Source organism: Ambystoma mexicanum, chromosome 7p (assembly GCF_040938575.1).
Source record: "Ambystoma mexicanum isolate Mex_15411 chromosome 7p, UKY_AmexF1_1, whole genome shotgun sequence".
Lineage (NCBI taxonomy): Eukaryota > Metazoa > Chordata > Amphibia > Caudata > Ambystomatidae > Ambystoma > Ambystoma mexicanum.
The window spans coordinates 648,953,556-648,979,241 of record NC_090939.1 but is presented as its reverse complement, the minus strand read 5'-3'; the positions used below and the strand labels follow the sequence as shown (position 1 = coordinate 648,979,241).

Below are 25,686 nucleotides of genomic sequence, written 5' to 3'. Positions count from 1 at the left end.
GTTAGTTCAGACTGCTTTATGTGCTGAGAGTTATTAGGATAAGGAGAGGTTGTGAAAAGAGTTTGCAATTCCACATTGGAGTGAGGATTTCTATTTAAGCTAGAGGCATTAACTTTATTCTGTCTATATGATTTCCCATGAAAGGCTCTTTGGGTATTTTTATGGGAGGAATTGGTACATTGATAATATGCCATCAGGTATCTGGGAATAATTTCACTTTCATCCTCAGACGATGACTACTGCGTCCCTCCTAGCGGAGTCACCACTTCCCCTTGATAGCCATCTCCTCCCGTGTGATCCTCCCTCTTGATACCTCCTAGTGTTAGGATCGGGTAGCAGCTGCCTTCCCCTGGCCACATGGGAGGAGACTTTAGGCTGGGGTTTGGTAATGACTCCACAGGATTCTATCTGTGATGATGCCTTGTGGAAGGTGATTGAAAAGGCCATTGATAACTTGCCCATGGAGAGCCATGAAGTGATGAAGGAAGTGGCGTCAGATGGTATAGAATCATCAAAATACATTATTCAGGCACTGTTGGGTACTGGGGATGCAGTAGCTGGGGAAATGGGGACATTTGCTGACTTTAGATATCATGGTTGGCAGATGCTGCCTGGTTTTCCACTAGATGTCCATGTGAAAATTATGGACATGCCTTTCCAGGTTGGCAAACTCAAAATGCACCATACCTTGGAGAAGTTCAAGGAGTAGAGGCAGATAGCCAGGCCTTTACTCTAGTCGGCACCCCAAAGCTGTTTTTCATGGCCAATCAGAATAGGTTCATGCCAGTAACCCAGCCAATGCAACGTTTTGGCAAGGGGATTCCTATGAGAAGACAGTCATTCAAAAAGCCTATGAGAGGCATGGGCCAAAAGAAGATGGCTCCTCAGCCTGTTGCTTTTCATGGGTGCGGCCCCAGGAAAGAGGATTTGATGTTTCCTCACAGCACACAGCGCTGGTGCAGGGCAGAATGGGTGACTTTGTTGGGAAGTGTAAGGCTGTGACTACTGACAGGTGAATCCTGTAAATTGTGGAACAATATTAGTATTCCCTTCCTGATTTTTACTCTAGATTGTCCACTTCAGCAGACTTCAACAGAGGCGACTGGAGCTTTATGAGGTGGAGCTGCATCCACAAGTAGAGCAGATGATTCTAAAAGGAGCCATAGAAAAAGTGCCCAAAAAAGAAAACATTATGTTTTTTCCAATATTTTCCAGTCCCCAATCGGGAACCTGCTAAATTGAGGCTCATCTTAGATATGAGAGGGAAACAAGTGCTTTTGAAATTAAACATGGTGACTTTATCCCAGGTTTTAGGGGCTCCGTTAGGAGGCTCTGAATTGCGTCCTTGGACCCCCATGGTGAGGATTTTCATCTCCTAGCTTATCAGCTCACCAAAGGTACATGTGGTTTATTGCAGAGGCCAACATTGGCATTTCAAGGTATTACCCATCAGTCTAGCATCAACACAGAATGTTTCACCAAAGTCAAGGCAGTTGCTACGGCCCATTAACATCTGGCAGGTGTGTTGACAACTGGTTTGCAAATAGGGAATGGATGCTAGCCACTACACAAACCATGTGGTTGCTGCACCTCTTCCAGACGAGTATGAAGAAGTGAAGTCTGCTTCTGGCTGTGCCTCTTGCGGTTCACTGGAGCAGTGCTGGCCATGACACAGATGAAAGCTTTTTCTCCACCAGGGAGGTTTCACGCGATCACGTGTACACCTGCCAATTCCAAAGCAGATGTCTTGTTGTCAGCCCCAGATGTTCTTGCAGTTACTGGGTCTCGTGGCCTCCTTTTATTCTTCTCATTCCTTTGGCAGTGTTTCACATGAAGATGTCAGTGGGACCTGAGATTCAGATGGTCCAGTTGATCACGTCTCTGGAAGAAAGGCTGCCAGTGAGCACAGGACTTTATCTGGTTGGCTAAGGAACACAACTTGATGATGGAGCAGCCTTTTCCTCTCCTTCTCTTTCTACAGTGGATTCTACAGTGGATTGTGATAGATTTGTCCATCATAGTGTGTGTTGTCCACCTCAGTCAGAAAGAGAAGTATGGCTCCATATCAATTTGTCGCAGCTGAGAGCAATTTGCCTAGCTGACTTTCAAGTCCCAGTTAGCGGGAAGGAGAGGTATGGCCCTTATGGACAATGCTAGCGCATTGAACTCTTTGAACGAGTCCCTGGCCATGGGGTTCCTCAGATTGTCTCAGTGTTCATGATGTATATATATGGCTACTGGCCAGGGGCTTTTCTGTACAAATATTCCATCTGTTGTTGCGGAGCAATGTGAGATCACATGTACGCTTGGCAGGCTGCAGTCTGTGCCCCACTTTGAGAGGCTACAAGGCAGCAGTGTATCTTTATGCAGAGGCCCAAGCAGGGTCAATTTTTCCAAGATCGATATTGCGGTCCAATTTCTGAAGGGGCAACCAAAATATCTGTCATTATACAGCCACAATCCAGGGCCCTGAATTGTGTCATGACACAACTGATGGTTCCTGGTTTTGAGCCAGTGCACAGCTGCTACTTCAAGCTCCTGACAATGAAAGATGCCCCTTTGTTTCTCCCTTCTCAGGCCAGTTTCAGCGTTCCAGGGCATTGACAATTGTTCTGTAACTCTATCAGTGCATACCATTACACACACAATAAACAATGCCTTACCACAACTACATGGCGTCTGGCCATCATCCGCTTTTCTCCATAGTTCTATGTATCTTAGCACTCACAGAAAAAAGGTGCAGCTCTGTGGGCCTATAGCATGATTTAACAAAGGCTATAGAGTGGAAATGCCAACACTATGTTTCGGGCAATGGTAGAACTACTACAGACATCCTTTGATAGATTTGGTACCTCAAGCTCCCAGTTGTACCTAACAAGAAGTGTCGGGAGCTAAGAAAGCTTCTCTCTACAGTTCAAGACTTTCTAAAAACAAATGATTCAACTGTAACCTGAATAAACACCGTATCTACCTTTCATAAGGTATAACATATATTTTCATATACCTCTGTACAAGGACATTACTTTATTCCACATCCTACTGTATTACCGTATATATATTCCAGTCTTTCCACCACCTCCCAAGGATTGACATTGATTTGTTGACCAGCTACCACTAGGTGAGACGAGAAATGCCTCTTTGATAATATTTAGGAAGGTAAACCCACACTTTAAATATATGCATGGGCGATTACTCTTATAACCCACAGCGTTTCCAACATAGCCAGGTACTCGCCCCATTGCTAAGTATTGTTATTCATCACCATACCAGCTGTTTGCCCTATTGCCACCCAGTTCCCAACCATTCACATGATTTCCTAAGAATTTCACAGTAAAGTTAGCAGTGCCTAGTTCTGTTATGCCTATTTAGCAGAGCTTTGTTCATTTTTGTCTGCTTAACACATCAAGTCCAGATTCCATTATGCCAAGTTAGTAGAAAAGTGTCACATTCTATAATGCCCAGTTACATACACTAAGGAGTAGGTCCTGTTAACACGGGAACGGCAGATTTGAGTTAGCATCGTAAGGCCACAGCCCATTGGCCTTGTTAGCACAATATGGGTAGATTCTAGTACACCTACTAAGGGCAGATTACATTATGGTTTGTTACCACTGTAAGGCTACATGTTCTTATGCCCAATTAGCACAATAAGGCCATCTCCCATTATGCCTGGTTAAGCCAAATTTGTCCTCACCGTATGTAATTGTGATAAGGCACATTTTTCCTTCCCCTGCCTGTCCTCCTTCCATATCTTTTTATTCGTATTACATTTTCTTCTCCTCCTTCCATTACCATATCAGGACTTTCCTCTGTGCATGTGATGTTTTATCCAATTTTTCCAATCTTTTTTTCTCTGTTTGCCTGCTTAATGTTTGATAACTTTTCTAGAAGCATTAAATACAAATTAAACTTGATGTATTTGCATAGCAACAATGCATTGCTCAAAGACGCTGAATTGGAAGTGATCTTCCAGGGATAGCTACTGGGTGGCACTGTGGCATATGTGGATTAGCTGGAATGGGATTTATATGACATTAACAGAGGTGTCACAGGCATTTCATTTAGTGACACCAACCCACTCACTGTGTTTTTAGCAGGAAAGGCCCACCATGCCCTAGGTGTGTCTGGCTATATATGCTGCATCCATCCATTCAGTATTGGAGAATGTAACATAAGGCAGCAACATGCAGAAATAGTAATTGTTAAATAGGATGCAGGAAAGAAATAGTAAGCTGGAGTGGTTAAGTGGTCTTCAAACTGTGACACTGGCCCTTTATCGGGGCCGAGGAGGGCAGATGGCGACTGCTGTAAAAAAAAGAAAATATAAGCAGTTTTGGCATTTAGGATGGCCTCGCCAATTAATTAATCCTTTAAAACGTGCTTAATACCAGAGTGCGGGTCTAGGATCCAAACCTGTGTTGCTCTACGTTGTCTTGCTTCCAAGACAAACACATTGCCGCTTAGCTATCCTCCTGGCCAATAATGTTTGAACTAAAAAGGTTGCCACTGCATAGAACACTTATCTGTCACTGCCTTACACTAATGGACAAACCTCAGCTACAGTTTTATTTTGACCTGACCACCAACGTAGTGCTAGACTCGTCCTTGAGCTGAATCTTTAAACTAAAGTTCCCTCCTGCTTCTTTAGAGCAAGTTACTCCCTTTCTCAAAGAAGGAAGGAGGGCACTAAACATCCTTGTTATGTTAAGGGACCTTAATATAGTGTAACTTTTCACCCAGAGGTATCTTGACACTGTAACAGGACACCCCGCCAGGGGGATACGAGAGGAGAAAACATATTGGCATGGAAAGAGGGGGCTGTTGAGGATAAAGAAAGTTTTTTTTAAAGCCTTGCAGAACTCTAGATACGCCTCTGTGAGCCTTATAGCCAAAGGGAGAGAATTCTACAGAAGCGGGCCTGCAACAGAGAAGGCCCGACCTCCAACTGTGGCTTCTTAATCCGTGATACATGGAGAAGGAAATGGCCGGCCGAGCGTAAGGCTCTGTATGGCACATATGGGACAATCTTCTCACGAAGGTGCAAAGCCCCTAGTCTATGTACTGCCCGATGAATCATGCAGAGGACTTTAAACTTCACCCTGCCCTTAACAGGGAGCCAGTGAAGTTTGTTCAGAACTGGGGAGGCATGTGCGAACTTGGGGAGACCAGCCACCAACCGAGCCGCCAAGTTTGAACAAACTTTAGTCTGTTCAGCTGCTATTTAGGCTGGGCCAGCAGATTGGCATTACAGTAGTCCAAGATACTGTGATGAATCGGCAACGATTCCCCCAGAAAACCTGGCTGGGACCTTTCTCATGTGGCCAGGGAAAGACAGACGCTTTCTGATCCCTACCTTGGGGGTGGTGTTCTGCAGGAGGATCACGTGGGTGTGGGGGGGGGCTTGTCGAGCAGGTCCGGAGGAATGGGAAACCCCCCTTGTTTAACTTTCCACTAAACCCCAATCTTTTATTGGCTTGTTGCAAAACCAAAGACTTGAGAAACTACTGCAAGTCACATTATTCCTGAGGTAATGGGACGAGGAAGAGGACTGAAGAGGAACAATGCTGCAGGAGTGGTCAACTAATTCACGTAAATGACCCATACCTGAGGGAGACTGGGAGACTTAAAGGCTCCCTCAGGTGCAGGCAGCAAAAGGAGTCGTAGTGCAGACCGTGTTGGCAGCGAGGGCCGGACTGGAGGAGAGAGAGGAAGTCGGGACCAATGTGAAGCCAAAGCCAATGGCTGGCCCTGAGAGGGTCTATTCCTCCAGTTGTCCCAATTGCAGAGGTCCTGCAGCGGGAAGCATGTGCGAAAGGGATGCTTGCCATTTGAAGACTTGTGCAGAGGCTGCGCAGCGGGAAGCGAAGGCAGCAAGGGGAGTTTTCCGTCTCGACAGATCTCGGGTGGCTGCTGTGAAAAACCAGAGGGTATTTCACTGCCTAGATCCCGGGGCTCCCTTACTCAGGCAGCCAGGGAACGGCCATCGCCTTTGGATCCAGACCCTGGGGTGTACAAGTGCGGGAGGATCACCTGGGTGAGGGGTCCTCAGGGTGTGGGGGAGGAACGCCCGATGGCGACGGCCTGGATAGAGGGATTGTATTATGTTTGTCTGTTTTTATTGGGTTTATATAGCGCTTTAATCCAAAGCGCTTTACAGTATAACAACAAGGTACAACAAAGAAAGAAGCATATATATAATCATGAAGCAAGCCAGTGAGACAGTATGTAGAACAATTTACTTAGGTGGAGGGGGAGAGGGAAGGGGAGAGGGAGAGGAGGTGGGTAGGAGGTTACGAATGGTTGAATTGAGACCAATGGGTGCGGGGAGAAGGGGAAGGAAATGGGAAGGGAACAGGGGAGGTGGAGGGGGGAGAAGGTAGGGAAGGAATGTTGGGTGGGGCGGAGTGGCGAAGCAGGGCTTTCAAGGAGTTGCGGAAGGATGAGTAGGTGGGAATGGAGCTGATAGAAAGAGGTAAGGAGTTCCAATGTAGGGGGGCCAGGAGCTGAAAGGAACGGAAGCGTGAGGAGGCGTAAAGGGCAGTGGGTACAATGAGTAAGAAGAGGTCAGCAGAGTGGAGTGAGCGGGAGGGAGTGTCAAATGAGAGGGGAGAGGAGAGATGGGAGGGCAAGTTCATGTAGGGATTTGAAGACTAGACAGAGGAATTAAAAATGTTGTTGTGAGAAGAAGGGGAGCCAGCTAAGCTGAGAGTGAGGTGGAGGTAGAATCACGGGTACCGAGGAGACAGAGTACGGAGAGGTAGATGGATTTTAGGGGGGCCAGATGAGACAAGGAGTCCAAAGAGGAGAGAAGAGCAGTAGAAGAGGCGGGAGAAGATAAGGGAGGAGATTAAGAGTTTGGTAGCATGGAAGGTGAGGGAGGAGCGGATCTTACGGATGTTGAAGAGATGGTGCCGACGGGCACGAGATGTGAGAGAGATGTGGTTAGAGAAGGAGAGGGAAGAATCAATGTGGAGACCAAGGTTGCGAGCATGGGTGGAGATGGAGAGATTGGAAGGGGGGAAAGAGGATGAAAGGAGGGGGGTCGGGGAAAGCGTGCTAGGAGGAAAGAAAAGGACCTCAGTCTTGTCAGTGTTGAGGGAAAAAACATGTGATGACATCCAGTTTTTGATGGCCATAAGGCAGGAAGATAGAGTGTGGTGGAGGTCGGGAGTGAAAGAAGAGAAGGAGAGAAAGAGTTGGGTGTCATCTGCACAGAAATGGTGAAAAATGCCGCAAGAAGGGAGGTGTGAAGAGAGGAAAGGACCGCGAACGGAGCCCTGGGGATGCCATAGTCCAAGGAGAAATTGGAGCATGTGCTGCCGCCCCAACAGACAACTCTTGGAGAGGTAAGAGGAGAGGTAGTAGAGGACAGAGCCTTTGAAGCCAAAGGAGGACAGAGTAGTAAGAAGTAAGGGGTGATCTACTGCATCAAAGGCTGCAGACAGGTCGAGGAGGATGAGAATAGAGGATTGCTTAGCGTAGTGAGCAGAGAGGAGAGAATTAAGTACGTAGGTGAGGGCAGTCTCAATGGAGTGTTTAGGGCGTAAACCAGATTAAGAAGTAGGGAGGAGGGAGTGAGTGGATACAAAAGCTGAGAGTTGAGAGTATGCTCGGCGCTCGAGGAGCTTAGAGATAAAGGGGAGAAGCGAGGTCGGAAGTTGGAAGCAAGAAGGGGGTTAGCAGAAGGTTTCTTCAGGCTAGGAATGATGGTGGCGTGTTTGAAAGCTGAAGGAAAATTGGCAAAGTAGAGACAAATGTTGAAGAAAGAAGGTAGGGAACGAGGAGGGGGTCGATTTCAGGAATACATGAGATGGGAAGGGGGTCAGAAGGGGCAGCAGTAGGGTGAGTTTTGGACAGAAGGAGGGAGACACAGGATGGGGTGATAGGAGAGAAGATAGACATGCTAGCAGATGTGGGGGAGGGAGGAGGGGAGTAGGAAGGGGAGATGAGGATGTTTTGACATAGAGAGAGATTTTTGGATGAGAAGAAGTTGGCAAAGTCGGAGGGAGAGAGGGGCGAGTTGGTAGAGTGATCAGGAGTAGGAGGGGAAAGAAGGAGAGGGAGGGTCTGGGAAATGCAGCGGGGTGAGAAGCTTGTGAGTGGAGGAGGTTAGAGTAGTAGGAGCGCTTGGCAGATTTGAGACAAGAGCCATAGAGAGAGTGGTATGAGAAATAGGAGGATTGATTAGTCAAAGTAGGGGATTTAGGCCAACGCTGTTCGAGGGACGGAGGAGACGACGCATGGGCAGAAGGTGAGGGGAAAGCCATGGTTGGGGAGGTTTGTGTGAAGGGTGGGAGGAAGTAAGAGGGTAGAGCTGGTTGAGACCGGTGGATATTGAGGAGGGCAGAGGGCAGAGTGGAGAGGGCGTCGTCAGCCGAGAGAGAGGAAAAGGGGGAAGTGAGTAAGAGCAGGAGTTGAGGAAGAGAGAAGGGTTGAAGTTGCGGAGGTCACAACGGGAGGAGGAGGGGGGCAGGTAGAGGGGGGAACAAGGAGGAGGGGGGTAAGGGAGAAGGAGAGTAAGGCATGGTCAGAGAGATAGTTGGGAAGAGAAGAAACCGGTGATGAGAGAAGGATGAGATCGAAAGTGGAGCCAGAGGAGTGGGGTAGGGGGAGAAGGGAGGGGAGAGAGGAGATAGGAATTGAGAATAGAGAGAAGAGGGGAAGATTGAGAGGAGATGGAGAGGGGAAGTTTGAAATCACTGAGGACAGAGAGAGGAGTAGGGGTGGGAGAGATGACGGAGAGGAGGTGATCCAGGGCCTCATCGTAGGAAGAGAGGCCTGTAAATAATTAAGAAGGAGATTGCACAAGGGTAAGTGAAGGATTTGAAAAGAAATTTGAAAAAGGAGAAGGTAGGGAGAGGTTGGGTAAGGGTTGAAGAAAGACATATAGGGTGGAAAATGAAACCAATGCCGCCTCTGCGGCCAGGGGGGCATGAGACGTGAGTGAAGGAGGAAGAGGGGGTGGAGAGAGAAGCAGGGACAGTAGAATTGAAGGGGGATCCAAGTTTCGGTGATGCAGAGGAAGTGGAGGTTGAGTCAGAAGAAAATGTCGAGAGCCGCAGGGCCTTGGATCGGGCATTCCAGAGGGCGATGTTAATGATGTTCGAGGGTTCGGCAGTGGGGAGGTGGATAAGGTTGGGACGAGGAGGGATAGTGTGAGGGGAAATCTGAGTCATGGGGGTGGGCATAGATCGGTTGGATCGTCAATAACGGACTATATGGCTAGATCGTCAATAACTGACACAAGCATTGCTTCTGTGCCCATGGATGTACAAAGACCTGATTGATACGGGTGTAAAATAAAAGCCTCCCCTAGAAAAGTTCTCAGTTGGGGTGTTATTACAGCCTCGAGTCCTTTCATGAGAAATCTGAGGAGAGAATGGGCCGGAAGTTAGCTGGCGGAGTAGGGTTGAGAGTGGGTTTCTTTAACCGAGGGGTCGCCAGGGCGTGTTTTACGTTGTGATATTCTGCCTTGTGATAGAGGGGAATTTACAGCTGATGTTACTAGAGGGGAAATCTCCGTACTGATCTTCAAAACCTCAAGAGGATTGGGGTCCTTGCACCCACATAGCCATTATTTCACTATAGGGATAGTGTTAGACACGCCTTGTCGACGTCCCCTTTTCGACTATGAAAAACAAAATGCAATACTCCGCAGTAACCACTGGATGTCGGACCTATGCACAGCATGTGAATCTAAGCAGATACAACCATCAGAAATGCTTTTACGGTAAGTAATGCATTGTCATACAAACGAGTATGCTTTGAGGGTCTGTTTTTTATTGCAAGCTGAATAACTCTTCAGAAAATAGTAGACATTTTGCTGTAATTTGTAATGTCTAATTACCACTTGTAGTGTTCTAATGAGTTCAATTTGCTTCTACAGGGAAACCAGTAGCTGTTACGAGCAACAGAGGTGCATCAAAGATCATGCAGCGTCCAGGAGCCAATCCCCAGTTAGAATGGCAGTACTACCAAGATAGGATAACAAAAGGAAAAACAGGTATAAATATCACATATAAGTAAAAAAAAAAACTACTGGCAATCCCTGACCTTTTCGTTTTTCAATGCAAGAATATTTTGGTTAGTATGTCCCAGATAAAATCACATTTTGTGAGTGCTTTAATGCATTTTTTAGATTTACTTAACTTATACTATTTTAATAAAGTTTGTGTATTGCACATGGAAAGTAATAAACATCTTGATTACGGGATGCAACATCAAACTCTGAATACTGATTTTGTGTTCAGTGGTGTTCACAACAACTGTTCATTGGAGGTAGCGTACAACTCTATACAACTAATTCATGTGCCATCCTATATGAAAACAGCGTTTTTTTTCATTAAATACATTTTAATCTGATTTTCTCAAACACTGAGCATTTCCAGTGATCTTAAGCCAGAACTGCTATTTGGGGATTCTAGATCCAGTTTTTGTGGCCACTTTTTGCTTTTTCCCCCTTGTCTTTTTTGGTTCCTTAATATCTTTTTGTTGACCAGAGGGACTTCTCCTGATATCCCTCTGCCATTATATCCCTTCATACCATGCATAAGGTATATGGTATTTGGTCAACCCCATAGGTGCCCAGTCCCAGGGGTACTTCCCTGTGGTAAAGGTGCAAATTCAGCACTGCCAAGAGGGGGCCTCCCTATCAATTACATAACTAATGGGGAGACGCAGTGGGGGAGAGGGTACTCCTGGGGGAGTGAGGACTGTGAGGAACCTGAGGGTGGCCTCACTTCTTTTACCCCAGGTTCCTCTGCACAGGTGGTCAGGGAAAGGCCATCGCATTTGGATATTCGAGGGCGGTTCACCTGGGTGGCAGGAACTTGGGGAATAAGGAGAGGATGTCTTTGAGTGAGACATGGTATCCCCCTTTCCCTTGTCCAAGTGAATCCAATATTCCCCCTGCCTTTGTAGGCTATTATCAGTCCTTATCCATTTCTTCCACCAAAATGTCCCACAGCCATTCCATCTTAAGACTTGGACGAGGAGGAAAATACGGTGAGTTATGCACACTTCCATTCATTCACACCACTTTGGTACTGAGACGAGGAAGAGGGCTTTGGAGGAGTTCCATTGCAGTTACCAGGCATGTCCAGCGAATAGACTTCCACATGGTCGGGCAATTGAAGTATAGGACTCACACCTACAAACCTTTAACAAGTCCCTGGTGTATAAGAAGGGCAACTGCCCAGTAGAGGGCGAGAGACGGCCTGGAGGTAAGGCGTAGATGTGGAGCGGGCTGTAGAGGGATCGACTGGAGAGGAGCCGGGTTGAGCAGGAGTGTGAAAGAGACGCCTGGAAAAGAACGGGCCGTGAGAGGGTCGGAAAACCTGCTGTCCTCTCTGCCCGGTTTCCACAGCAAGAGCTGCGGGACACCATCTCCCGAACGCTACAGATTGCTGCCAGAGCAAGAGGTGCTCTCGGTAGCTTCTGTGGTGCAAAAGCAGAGTTACGTGTAGCAAAGGAAAGCGACCGCTGGTCTTCCCGTGAGGAAAAGGCGGAACAAGTGGAACCCGAGAAACCCGTACAAGAAGCCTGATGGAGCGGACACATCCCGGTGAGTGTAAAGAAGGGAAAACTCATACCGGGGCACTCAGGTGGCTGCAAACAAGCTGAACGAACTGAAAACTATTAAAAGGGCTAGGGGAGGTGAAACCAATTGATCTTGAATACCGAACAAGCTGCAAGGTATTAGAAATACTTTTGAAAGTTGAATACTGAACTAACAAAAAGATATGATGAATATATTTGAATACAGTACAATAGAAAAACACATGGTGAACATTTAAGAATGAAGTGAAAGCAAGGTGGTGAAAAGGGGTAAACACCAGGGAGTGAGTTGTGTGAGAAACAAGTTGTGGAAAAGCTAAGAGTGCCGAGAAAAAAATTAAACAAGTATTGGTCAAAGATACCAGAGTTCATGAAACTATAAGTTAAGAGAGGAAACCTGTGTTGGCAAAGGCATGAAGAATACAGAAGTATAACAAAGTGTCTAGGGTTATCGGTTGCATGACCTTTGGTGGGTGGACGGTATGGTCCGACAACTGTGCTTAGACCGAGTAACTCCAACTTGGAAAGAGCGAAGGAAAGCAAATTTAAAGAAGCTTGTATGTTGTGACGATTATCTAAGTGAATGGTAAATGCAGATGCAGAGTAACCTAAGTGAACCGTTTAGGAGCCTGATTGACCAAGGAGTTGAACTGATGCTGTTTTGAAAGCCAGAAGAGGTGAACAGATTTTGACTTTTGGAAATTCGAAGAGCTGAAGGCTTGGGGAAAGGAACTCCTTTGTGCACTGTGTTGCACTCTTGAGGAAGGGAACCCGAGACCTTTTTGCAACTGTTATGAACTTGGGGTAGGGGAAGCTGAGTATAAGCACAAGAGCTGGAAGAAACTCAGAACTTTTTACTTAACACTATTTCTTTTACTGCTGACATCCCTACACAGTGTATATATTTAGTTGTGAGGGCAAGTATAGGCTTTGGACACAGGCACATGTTTGATTTGAACTTACTGACAGACTATCCTTAGTTTTCGTTAGGTAGGAAAAATCCCACTTTAGCATAGGGCAAGTTAGGGCTTGCGCCATCCTGACATTTAAGTAAAATAAAGCTGTTATTTAGAAAGTTGAATCTGTTGTCTCTTACTTCATGATGCCTTCCCAAATGCTGTCAGAGGTGGGATGTGGCTCAACCGATACAAGTTGGGGGACCCCTACAATTTGAAAAGTCCCAGAGCGTCAGACCCCTTAGTAGCCACCAAGGGCTCTGTTGGGTTTGATGTTTGCAGCAATAGGGACAAGATCATTCCCCCAGGCGAAAGAAGACTCGTACCCACTGATTTTATTTTAATTCCATCCCTGATACTTAGATTATACAGGCTCCCAAATCGGGACTAGCTTGGAGGTTTGGACTTGTTGTGCTAGCTGGAGTTCTAGATTGAGACTTTAGAGGTGATGTCAAAGTGTTATTACAGAATCTTAGAAAAGATCCCTTCCAAATCTACCAAGGGGATGACCTTGTCCAACGGGTGCTCGAAAGAGCAAAGTTTCCTAGGGTCAAGGAAGAGGTTAGGAAGGAGAGACCAGATCGAGGTACTCGAGTCTTCAGGGAGGCAGATTATGCATCCGACGCCCCTCAAGAGCCCGAACCCGGAGGGGTCAAAGAAGAAGAAACCGAAACTCTTCCCGACCTAGCCTTTGCCTAAAGGAACGACCCTAGTTTGGCAGAAGCCTTTTGACAAGTTACAGCTGAACAGGAGGGTTGTGAGAAAGGAGGGCCTTTTTTTCTTTGAGACATGGGCTTATATACTGGGAGACACCACTCCAGAAGGTTTAGTGAAAATCCAACAAATTGTCCCTAAGAGTCATAAGCAAGTGGTCCTGGAGATAGCTCCTTCCCACTTGACAGGAGGCCAATTAGGACCGACAAAGACGCAGGCCCAAATCATCAATACGTTTTACTGGCCAGGAATTCATGCTGACATTAAAAACTTCGCCCAGTCCTGTGAAATCTGCCAAAAGGCTAGTACTCATTTGCCATCCACCAGTTCCCTTGAATCCTTTACCAATAATTGAGATTCCCTTCTCAAGAATTGGTATGGACCGTGTGGGACACAATTGAAACATCTAAGTTAGAAAGCAAGTATGTTTTGGTAATCGTGGATTATGCTAGACAATATCCAGAAGCCTTTCTCCTGAGAGCAAATACCACCTAGAAAATTTTGAAACACCTGCTCCCTTTCTTTTCACAAGTGGGGTTTCCAAAGGAAATACTGACAGATCAAGGCTCTACATTTATGAGCAACCTAATGAGGGTGGGGGGGGGGGGGAGTAAAACATCCATTGCATATTACCATTTTAAAGACCTCGGTATATCACCCACAGACAAATGGCTTTGTTGAAAGATTTAATAAGACACTAAAGACCATATTGCGGAAATTGGTGGATAAGGATGCCAGAAACTGGGATCAGATGATTCCATGGGCTTTATTTGCAGTTAGGAAGAACCCCCAGGCTTGTACAGGATTCTCCCCATTCAAATTACTCTATGGACGGGAGCACTGCGGTGTCCTAGAACCTGGGAAGACAGAGAGGAACCCCCAATAACCCTCTCCCAGACTGCAAACCGGCTTAAAGAACACGTGGCCCTAGTTAGGTCTTTGGTACAAGCCCATATCGCCAAGGCACAAGAACAGAGAGCCTCCTATGGCAAAAAACATGTCTGTAAAATCTTTTTCAATAGGCCAAAAGGTATTAGTATTGTTACCCCCTTCAGAGAACAAACTAATATCTAAGTGGCATGGACCATATGAGGTGCTAGAACAGATGGGACCTTGTAACTATATTTCCCAATCTGATCGCCGCCTAAAAACACAAGTCTACCACATTAACCTTCTAAAGGAACGGAAGTGTGGAAGAATAATCCTTAAGAATCTGCCACCATTTTGTCCTGTTTGTTACCGGAGGATTCTGACAACATAGCCCTAATTCCCCCTGAACTTAGTAACAACCACAAACAAGATCTGTTTGATCTCGCAAGACAATTTACAGATGTATTTAGAGAGGAACCAGGAAGAGTGAAGGGTATTTTCCATAACATCCGCACTACGGAAGGCAAAGTAGTACATTTAAAACCGTACCGATTACCTGAGTCCCGCAATGAAACCATCATCCAGGAAGTCAAGCAGATGCTTGAGGCTAATGTTATTGAAACATCTACTAGCCCCTGGTCCTCCCCTATCGTGTTGGTGGCAAAACCCAATGGGAGTTGGAGGTTTTGTATCGACTTTAGAAAGGTAAAAGCCATATCTGCCTTCGACGGTTACCCAACGTCACATATTGACAATAATATTGACCGGCTGGTTAATGCCGTTTATCGCTCTACCGTAGACCTCACAAAAGGCTTTTAGCAGGTTCCTCTATATGGACCTGACAAAGAGAAAACTGCCTTTGCTACTCCTATAGGTCTGTTTCAATTTAATAGTCAGTCATTCGGTCTACATAGGCTGCCGCAACATTTCAGCCATTAATGGATACAATTCTACAACCTTACTCTGAAGTCTGCAGGGCCTGTATAGAGGATATAGTGAAACCTCGGAAGACCATTTATATAATCTTTACACAGTCATGTGAGTGTTGAGAAAAGCAGGCTTGACCGCTAACCCAAGTAATTGTAAATTAGCTAGGTCTGCAGTTAAATACCTCAGACTATTCATGGGTAATGACACTGTACATCAATGGTCAATACATTACGCATGCCAGACTTTTGAGAAACCTAAAACGGAGATGGCCAGAGCCAGATGTTGCCTTACAGCCAGATGAAGTGATTGAAGCGTTTTACAATGTATCAGAAGGGGGACACGAAGTGTCACGTATATACGAATTATTAATGTCAAAGGTGGGCGGAGGAATAGACCAACTAAGACAGAAGTGGGAAGCAGATCTGGGAGGTCCATTGTCGGATGAGGGAGGTAACAGAGCGTAATTATACCATAAAGTGTTGCGAAATGCTGTGTTGCAACAGATCCAATTGTATGTGACGTGTAGGGCATACCTGACCCCGAACAAAATAACCATTTTCAGCTGGAAGGGTATGCAGGCATGCCCGAAATGTGGAGAAGAGGACGCAGGCCTGGTGCATATGTTTTGGGCATGTGTGGAAATTGGAAAGTTTTGGAGGGAGGCGGCACAACTGTTGGAAAAGGCGGAAAGCACATTAGATGTGGAGTCTCCCAGAACCTGCCTGTTGGGGATGTTTCCGAGAGCCAAACGAGCTAAACATGTGAGCAAACTCAAAGATTTAGCGTATATACTGTCGAAACGGAGAATAGCAATGGGGTGCAAAGCACAAGTAAGACCTGTAGCGCAAATATGGTGGCAGGACTTGCTAAAATGGGCCAATGCAGAGACTGCAGAGTATGGCGGAGGAACAATGGGTAAGCGGGTTCGAAGTATAGACACAACTAATCGCAGATATGGCGGCCCCTGAGCGGTACACCCACGGACAAGAGGCGAGCTCTGTACATGATACTATTGCTAATCCACAGACTGACGAAACATAAGAGAAGTGTAGCCTAGAACTAAGTGTAGGCCGATGTCTGGGTCGAGGGCGTTGACTTGTTATTGGAATTAAAATGTGTGTTTGTTTATGCTAAAAATAAAATAAAAATTGTTTTTTAAAAAATGACACCCAACAAGGCAAGGTTCCAGCTTTTCTGGATACCCCCATATCAAAAACAAAAGACCGTAGAGCCTTCTTGGAATTGATCGGCTGCTACCGCCAATTTATCGCAAACATTGCAAGTAAAACCACAAGACTCACAGACAAACTGAAAAACGCTGAAACCTATAAGATCAGGTGAGATGAAGATGAGATTTGTAACACTGCACTAAAACAGCCCCATTTTGAAGGTAGCTGATTTTTCCAACGAGTTTATTTTACAGACAGATGCTTCTTTAATGATGTCAAGTCTGAATCATGATTTATGTTAATTTTATTGGGAGTCATACACACACAGCCTTTGTTTTAATCTCTGTTGGTTTGGCCCTTAACCATATTGTTTGTAGAAAGTGTTCCCCCAATCCAACATGGCAGTCACGGATGTGGCAACTGAGTGGTGAAGAAGAGGGCTGGAAGCTGATTTGAGGTTTTTGGTTCTAGGGAATTGAAATGGCATTCTAAACTGCATTTCATTGTCCTTCGAGGTCCTGTATTTTAGAAGCTCGATTTGTGAGGCCTACCTGGAAGAGTTTGAGCAGAGATCAGAAGAAGAAAACTTAAGGTTCAGCCCAAAATGGGACAAGACAACCAGAGACCTTGCTGGTAGCGCAGCGCTCTTGTGGCATACAAGGAACTTATTGGAAATTCTTTTATTAAAATTGGTTAAGTTTAATCTCTTAAAGAGTTTTAGGTATTTAGTAGGGTTGTAAGGAAACAGGCTATTTTAACTTTAAAGCAAGTTTGTATGCCTTGTAAATAGAAATGAAATCCATGCACGCGTCAATTCATAATTTTCCTGATGTTTCAAGCATTGTGCATTTGTGAGGAGAAAGCGTCTTCTCGGACAGTGAAAACACAGATCGTCCTGATTCACTTCACTTGTGCGCTTATGTAGAGTGATTAGTGTTTAAAGCAGTAGCGATTTTTTCAGTGAGCAGCGGGCCAGCGCAGTGCCTGTATGTGATTAGTGTCCCTGAAAAGACCAAACTTTATCTGCGTTTATGCGCAGTGCCGATGATGGTGTTCTAGGCTGCACGCTCATACGGAGCTGTCATTCCAATCTTTAGAAGGCAAGTGCAATGTTCATTACAAGAAAGCGACTTTGAAAAATATAAGAAGCAATGTTACAAGAAAAAGGTTTATAGCTATTCTACTTCGGTTTAGATTTAGTTTGTTGTAAATATTTTCTGGCTAGAAGGAAATGATAAGCAACAATGTGAAAGCAGTAAGGAATAAACCTTTAGAGACACCATTCATATTTGTGAGTAGAACAACCAGTCTAGTTGCAAGTAAAAGGTCGAAGCTAAAGAGTAATTTCCACTTCAAAAACCTGAAGATTCAAGACTGTATAGTTGAAAAAGAAATTAGTCACAAAGAAGCCAAAAGAATTTTAAGGGAGTCATTTTCAACTGAAGAATCTTTTGGAGAGAAATGTTGTGGGTTTTATTACACACCTCCCAACTCATAGAAGAGGGAGAACAGGCATAGTCAGTTCACCAGGGGTTTGAACGGTGGGGTTGGTTCTATAGAGTAGAATTAACCCTGTTTCTTGTTTTCTCATTCTTTACAGATTTCCCAACTAAGTTGAAGAGAGAAGTCTGTCATTTTTTATTTTATCCACTTCCGCTTTCCCTCTGGAGTGTTGGACTTCTGCTGTTTATGTACCAGTAGTTCACCAAACATATTAGAGGGACTGTGGGGTTCAGCAGCTTCTGTGGATCAGAACATCCGGACAATGATACTGGGAGCAGTTCTCTCTCAAAATCATGACTGACTAGAACACCCTATTTTATACATCGGTAGAAAGCTGTTTTTCAGGGAAGAACACTACTCGATTATCAAGCTTTAGCCCCTGGTAATCAAGTGGGCTATACTCCATCTCCGATATTACCCACTAGGTCGCAAACTCACGGACCACTTTGTAGTAGTGTGGATTAGTCAAACAAAGGATCCAATCCAAGAATTATGCGGTGGTTCTTGGTACTTCAGCCAAATTGTTTCATAGTGGAACACCGAAAAGGTTGAGATCAGGGCAGAGTAGATTTTCTCTCCTGGTTTCCCTGTGAAACATCTGTGTCCAACCCGCTTAAGGGGAAGGGTATGTGAAGAGCCTGAGGGCGTCCGAACTTCTTTTCCCCCCGGATCCTCTGCTCAGGTGGCCGGGGAAAGGACATCACTTTTGGATCCCGACGCTTTGGGGTGGATATGCGAGGGAGGATCACCTGGGTGGAGGGAATGTGGGGAGTCCCACAGCCATTTCATCTTAAGACTTGGGCGAGGAGGAAACAACTGGGAGTTATGCACACTTCCATTCATTCAAACCACTTTGGTACTGAGAAAAGGAAGAGGGCTTTGGAGGAGTTCCATTGTAATGACCAGGCATTTCCAGCTAATAGACTTCCCCATGATCAGGCAATTGAATTAAAGAACTCATAAATGCAAACTAAGTCTCAGGTGTATAAGAATGGCAACCGCCCAGCAGAGGGAGAGAAACGGCTTGGTGAGAAGGACGCAACTCGTAGACGCGGAGCAGGCTAGAGAGGAACCGGCTGTAGAGAAGCCAAGTTGAGCAGGAGTGTGAAAGAGACGCCGGGGCCAGAACGAGCCGGGAGGGGGTCACAACACCTGCTGTTCTCTCTGCCCCGTGTCCACAGCAGGAGCTGTTGGACACCGAAGTCTCCCGAACGCTGCAGATTGCTGCCAGAGAGAGAGGTGCTCTCGGTAGCGTCTGCAGTGGAAAAGCCGAGCTACACAGGGAAAAGGAAGGCTAGCGCTCTTCCCTTGGTCTCGCTCCCAATAATAATAATTGAAATTATTTTTTTTAATAATAATAAACAAAAACAAATTTTCTTCCAAAAGCACATGAGTAATTTGTTGGAATGAATGGAAGCCGAGAAACCCAAACAAGAAGCCAGACGGAGCGGTCGCAAACCAGTGTGTGTAAAGAAGGGAACACTCGTACCAGGGCGGTCAGGGGGCTACAAACAAGCATGTCAGAATGCCAAAAGAACTGAAAACTATTGCAAGGGCTATGGGAGGCGAAACCAAGTGGTTTTGAATACCGAACAAGCTGCAAGCTATTGCAAGTACTTTTGGGTTTGAAGTTTGAATACCTAACAAGCTGCAAGGTATTAGAAATACTTTTGAAAGTTGCAACAAGCATTGTTCAATACTGAACTAATGAACCGATATGATGAGAAGAAAAACACACCATGAACATTTAAGAATGAGGTGAAAGCAAGGTGGTAAAAAGGGGTAAAACACCACTGAGTGAGTTATGTGAGAAACAAGTTGTGGCAAAGCCAAAAGAGTGCCAAGAAGAAAGTAAAGCAAGTATTGGCCAAATATACCGGACATGTGGTGCGTGGACCGTGTGGTCCGACAACTGCGCCTAGACAAAGTGCCCCCTACTTGGAGGTTGCAACAATTGTCAAAGTGAATGGTAAATGCAGAAGCATAGTAACCTATGTGAACCATTGAAGAGCCTGATTGACCAAGGAGTTGAACTGGTACTGATTTTTACTTTTGGAAATTTGAAACGCTGCAGTCTTGGGGAAGGGTACCCAGAGACTCTGAACTGTGTTGAACTCTTGGGGAAGGGAACCAGATACCTTTTTGGTGCTGTTATGAACTTGGGGAAGGGGAAGCAGAGTATAAGCCAAGAGCTAGAAGAAGCTCAGAACGTTTTACTTTTGAACACAATTTCTTTTGCTGCTGACATCCCTACACCGTGTATATATTTAGTTGTGAGGGCAAGTATAGGTTTTGGCCACAGACCGACTTTTGATTTGAATTTACTGATAAAGACTATCCTTAGGAAATCCCACCTTCAACTAGGGCAAGTTAGACCTTACTCCATCCTGACATTTAAGTAAAATAAAGCTGGTATTTAGAAAGGTGAATCTGGCCGGGGGGTGCCGTTGTGCACGCTGCTGAATGGGCACTGTGCGTGAGCTATGCAGGCATGCTGAGGTCCGGGGATGAAAACTTGCACATTATTGCCCGGTTTTCTGTCAAAATGATTAAGCTGGTCTGTTAAGAGATTATCTAACCATACACCATAAATTGTGAAAAACGATGCAGCGGTTCCAGAGATATACTGTGTGTTTCGTACAGCCCCAAGTGACCTTCTGACAGTCCAGTGCGCCAAGTGAGGCTGAACATTGCGACTGCAACAAATACTGCCGATCCCTCGAGGAGCCAACTGGCTCGCCCGCCTCCATCCAGGGCTGGCGGACGAAGGACTGAGGTCGGGCCACACAGCAGCACAAGCGTGCTACATCAGGTGACCCAAGATACAACGGGGAGCATGCGGGCACTCCCGAAAAGATGTTGTAGAGCACCTACGCATGCATAAGAAACACTGCAGCAGTATCCGGTAATGACAGAGATGGCCACCTAACGGACAACCCTACAAGAGGTGAGAAAGGCCCATACCCTCGCTCAGCCCGAGCTAACAACGCAGCTCTCGGTCCATCAATAGTACGGACCGTACGCCCGTCGTCCCTGAGTGCTAAACATTAGCAGACACCAGGAGGCAAACCGCACCGGCCCACTCCACCAGAGAAAATAACTCTCTCCTGAAACCACTCCGTGAGAGGCCCATAGAGGACGTGTGTCCCTGTCTCCCACCCTCCCCATCCCCCCACCCTCCCCGGAAGGACAGAGGAAATCTCTGGTAATCAACCACGAGCCCAAGGGCAGCCAGATTCGCGCCCACACATCCCGCAGATGCCCACCAGCCACCTCGCCGAGATTGCTTAACCACTCAGAAATGTTTCTCTCCCCCGCGCCTACACAGCCTCAGCCACAACCCTCTCAGTGTGCCAGAGGTTCAGTGCAAACACTACGGCATGAAGGGCTTAGAGAAGGCAATACGCGATGAGCGTTTACGCCCTCCTGATGCCCAGCACCCACAGGCGATAACCTACACCTACGCGGATGATCACCATGTGGGATTGAGAGCTGAGAACGAGGAAACGCAACCCCACACTACAATGCCCCGTAGACCGTGCTCTAGATACTATGCACCGGAACACAGGGCAAAGCCAACATATACAAGGGCTGGCAGAGGGCATATAGGCCATCAATGTGCTAAATAGCATGAGAAAATCTTAATGAAAGACGACACAGGGGCAGCACCCAGGGGGCATAATATGAACAATCCACAAAATAGCCCCAACATCGCCATGGCCTGCACTGGTGCGAGTTGCAAGGCGTAGAGAGTGAAAGCGAAGCCCAGACCCACGTTGACGGGAGACTTGGACACGTCAAGAACCTGCGAACATCCCTGACGACCCCTGGACACGCTCCGGCAAAGAAACCAGAGACATAGCACCGCACTGGGCGGGAGGAAAAGACGTGGCACTAACTGCAGCGCAAGGCACATTCCCCAGGAGGCTGCACCCGATGGACTGTACCACAAACAAATGGGCAGCGCCTACTAATAAATTGAACAACGAACCACATGTGCCACAGAACCCCTACAAAGCTCGACTAGCACTGGACAAGGAAAGTGGTAGTTACATTACTGGGGCAGCTCACAGATGCTCTGCAACAGGCGCTAATACAAGCCTGTAGTCACCAACCCGCACCACAACATTGTTGGCCCGTAGCCCCAGGACAGCAGGTACTGCCTAACAGAGACACCAAGAACGGTTGACAACCCAAAATCAACGCAAGGCCAAGTGTACACTAATGGCGAGCAGCACCACCCTGCACCCACACTGGATGTAGCGCCTACGCCAAGAATCGCGACAAGACAGGGTGCAATGCCCAAAGGAGCAACGTCCAAGAAGGGGAAAGGCGCAATAGAGAAGTACACAACGTCATTATCCAAAACAAGCACCATGAGTAATACAGGCTGCGAGCAAACCACGCAATCCACCCCGCCTGATACAGGTTGGTGGTGGCTGTGCTTTAATTTTGGCTTCACCAAGGGTGCATGCAAATTTACCCCATTGGTAGTTCAATGCACCGTTTTGGTAGCCATTGGGGGTACCAATGCGTTTTTTAAATCCTGCACCCGCCATTTTGTTTACTAAGGCAACCGTGGCCATGTGGGCATTTTATGAGCCTGACATGGTTGCCCTCCATTCTGGTCCTAACTGGTTTAGGCTAGTAGAGGTCCTTGAACTAGCCCTCTCACTTTCTGTGGCAGTCCGAGTGACCAACCAGAATGGTTGATCTTCTGAACCCATACCGTTATTGTGATTGGCTGGCTGGCCTCAGGCCAAGTCCCTTTCACAGGGGTATTTAGTTTCGGCCCTGCCCCTAACTCACTCTCATGCCCCTTTTACTTGGATGTGGCAGGTCTGAAAACCTTCTGGATGAGTTTTCCCACTGATCCCCTTCTGCTTGGCCTAATCCCAGTTTGGTGATTTTGCTGCCAGAAGTCTGGATTCTTGGAGACTCTAGATGACTCGCCACATCTGTAGGGTCGATTTTGGGCTGTTTTACCACTGCATAGTGCCATTTACTGCCAGGATCTGCTATTTGGCTGTGGGTTGCTGCAGGCGTCCAGAGAGTAGCTGCAAAGTCATTTCTGCACTGGATCGTCAGTCTGGGCCATCTGAAGGTGTCACCAACTCTTGTCATCCTTCCTGGGACCATTTTCTGCCATGCTGCTGCCTTTGTTTTTTTCCCTGCTGCTGGAAGTCATTTGTGCGGTTTCCCTGTTCTCCTGAGAGACTCCCTCACCAGACCTTTCACTCCTTAGCTTGAAGGTAAAGGCTCTGGGAGGATCGTCTGTTTTTTTTCTGTGTTGCTGTGGCTTTTGTTGGCCGAGGATTCAAGTCCTAGCGGCACCAATTCTGCAAACCGCATCTGTGGAGAAGAGCGGTCTACTTCAGTGGTGCATATTCTGTGTGGACTACTTGTACTTCTCTGTCCCCAGAAGACCCACGATTAAGAGAGGTTTGGCTTCCCTTTCTTGTCAGGTGTTTTAGCCTTCCCCTATGGTTAGTTATTGTAGCGCCCTCATCAGAGGGTGGTACAAAAACAGTTTGGTGATTAGCAGTGAGGACCATTATACTTAAGACACAGTGAAATCCAGAGAGATATCTACAGAATTTACCTACCCGTGCACATTAATTTTGTGGCTAAAAAATCGGTTACTTACCTTGTGTTCATTCTGGGGGTAAAACGGCATACTTATCTTTGTGCAAGTCTAGTATTCTGGAGTGTGCCATCTCACTTTGATACTTACCGGCAGGTTGGTTCATGTGTGTTACAAAAGCAATTTCTCAACAGTGTTAGTTTTTATTCTGAAAAATGCAAAAATAATTTCGACCTGCTATCCCTACCTGAGAGTTAAACCTTGTCACCACTGCTCATGCTACTCAAGTTTGAGGGGTTTGGATTCCCTTTCGTCTCAGGTTACTTGTAGTAGCAGCCTCAACGGAAGGTGCTACAAAAACGGACTTAACCAGTGGGTCTCTCCTAAATTTGAAAGATTAAAGCTTGTGCTTATTGAGCAGTGATAGGCTGGTATTCCCTCCCCCCGCCGAAATGTAAGTTTTTAATCTATTTTGTACACATCCCAAATGTATCGCCTTATATATACACTATGATACAAGAAAAAGTAAAAATACAAATAGTCGTTATTTCTGTAGTACAGTTGAGATCCTATGCAACCACGTGTAATCATCAATGCCAAGTCTTTTGAACAAGTAGGTTGTATCCCTTCATTTATGTTTGTGAATATGGAAACTCATTTGAAATGGCCTTTCCTTAGTTTGGAAGCAAAGGAACAAACATGTACACCACCTCCCCTGCATCTTTAGGTGTTGGAAGAAAGGAATTATTGGTCAGTAAAGTGCAATTGGCACAAATGACAGTTCGAAAAGTGCAGATTTGACAGTTTAGTGAATCTACTCAAAGGTACTCTTTCTCCCATCCCATCTATACTCACTCTCTGACGTCTAGCCACCCTCTCCACTAGAATAAAACAAGAGCCATAGAGAATTCCGATTGGCTGAGCAGTATTTGTCTCTAATACTACCTGGATATGTGGGGGAAATGAGGCTTGCAATTGGGTCTCTCTGGCATTTCAGCAAGAACTGTGAAGAATTAATCTGCACAGGGCTCAGGAACAGCCCCCAGGCTCTTCCAGAAGGACTGTGAGGTACTCAGATGCCCAAGAGTTTGATTAGAAATCAAAAAATGTTGCTGTGCAGGCGCAGGATCTCAGAACACTCTAAATTAAAATATAGCCAGTTCAAAATTAGCTAATAATTTCTATGGTCACTTTTGTCTTTTTAACTTTTAAAAGGTGTTAAAAAGCAAGTGAGTGTCACGGTTTTTGTATATACTTTGAAAACTGCACAGGCAAAGTAAAACAGAGAAAAGGAAAAAGCAGAAATCCTTGAAATGTACGTAGGACAATGCAAAAGGCCACTGCCACGTCCAAAAATTCAAATTAGACAGAAGGTATATAAAAATATACAATTATTTATCAGGTCTTTGAATACACTCTAGGTAATGGTAACTTTATATATATATATAGTCACTATTGGAGGGTTCTGCTAGCAGAACACCAGCACTTTACGTTTAAAGTAGTTATGCAATGTAAAGACCAACACTTTTAGTGACTGTGATAAAAAGAGAACATCATAGGGGGGAGGGCAAGTGCATCGCAAGGGAATACAGGACAGGGGAGGGATACGTCCAGCAGTCAATCAAAAGAGATGGTGTAGGATAAGGCACAGCCACTAACCATCCCTACTAAACATTTTTTTTTTAAATCATCCCTCTTCATACACCCCCTCAAACTCCTAACTAAACACAACCAAACATCTACAGCATAACAAACCGCATGCACTCCACAACAACAAAAAAACACACCTAACCGTGCACAACAACACATGACAGTTACCTAGAAAAACACACCTATGCTCAGTGAACAGTGTCACCCTAACTGAAGCTGCCAACAGCACATCACAGCTCTCTTGCTTATTATCCCGCTGAGTTCTGCTAACTTACTCCCCTACCCTCTTGCTTTACAGAGCCGCCAGTGTGCCAAGGAACCGCGCAATTTGCAACAGTGCGTGGTATAGGAACCTTTAACATAACATAATATAACAGAGCAATTTACAGCCAGTTTGAGACAGGTAAGTAAATGGGTGGGAAAAAGAACACCCACAGGAAAGCCTAGATTAAGATCCCTGGTTCTTAATAAGTCCAACCCTGCTAGGAATTTGGTCCTGGTGCCGAAAAAAAAGTCACCAGTCCCACAATATGCACCTTGCAGGAGGGTTTACTATGTGATTCACGAATTAGAGTTGCAAAAGCCAACAGTTACAGGTAAATGTTCAGAAGTTAAATACAAAGTTAAATACAGAGGTACATTCTTACACATTTCTCACCTAAACCCACCGCTCTAGAGGGAAGCCTGGGGGGGTGGTCCTTCACCAGACCTTCACCAATCTTATTCTGGCAGAGGAGAGATAGGGTTAGGACTT

At 45.9% G+C, this 25,686-nt stretch overlaps 1 protein-coding gene across 4 annotated transcripts in view; it reads left to right on the top strand.

Moving 5' to 3' along the window:
* REV1 (REV1 DNA directed polymerase) overlaps nucleotides 1-25,686 on the top strand; it is a 1,193,441-nt gene that overhangs the window by 328,447 nt on the left and 839,308 nt on the right. For all 4 annotated transcript variants that reach the window (XM_069636691.1, XM_069636693.1, XM_069636692.1 and 1 more), the window contains one exon: nucleotides 9,887-10,003. In XM_069636691.1, the coding sequence (XP_069492792.1) occupies nucleotides 9,887-10,003 (117 nt within the window). The remainder of the gene's footprint in view (nucleotides 1-9,886; nucleotides 10,004-25,686) is intronic.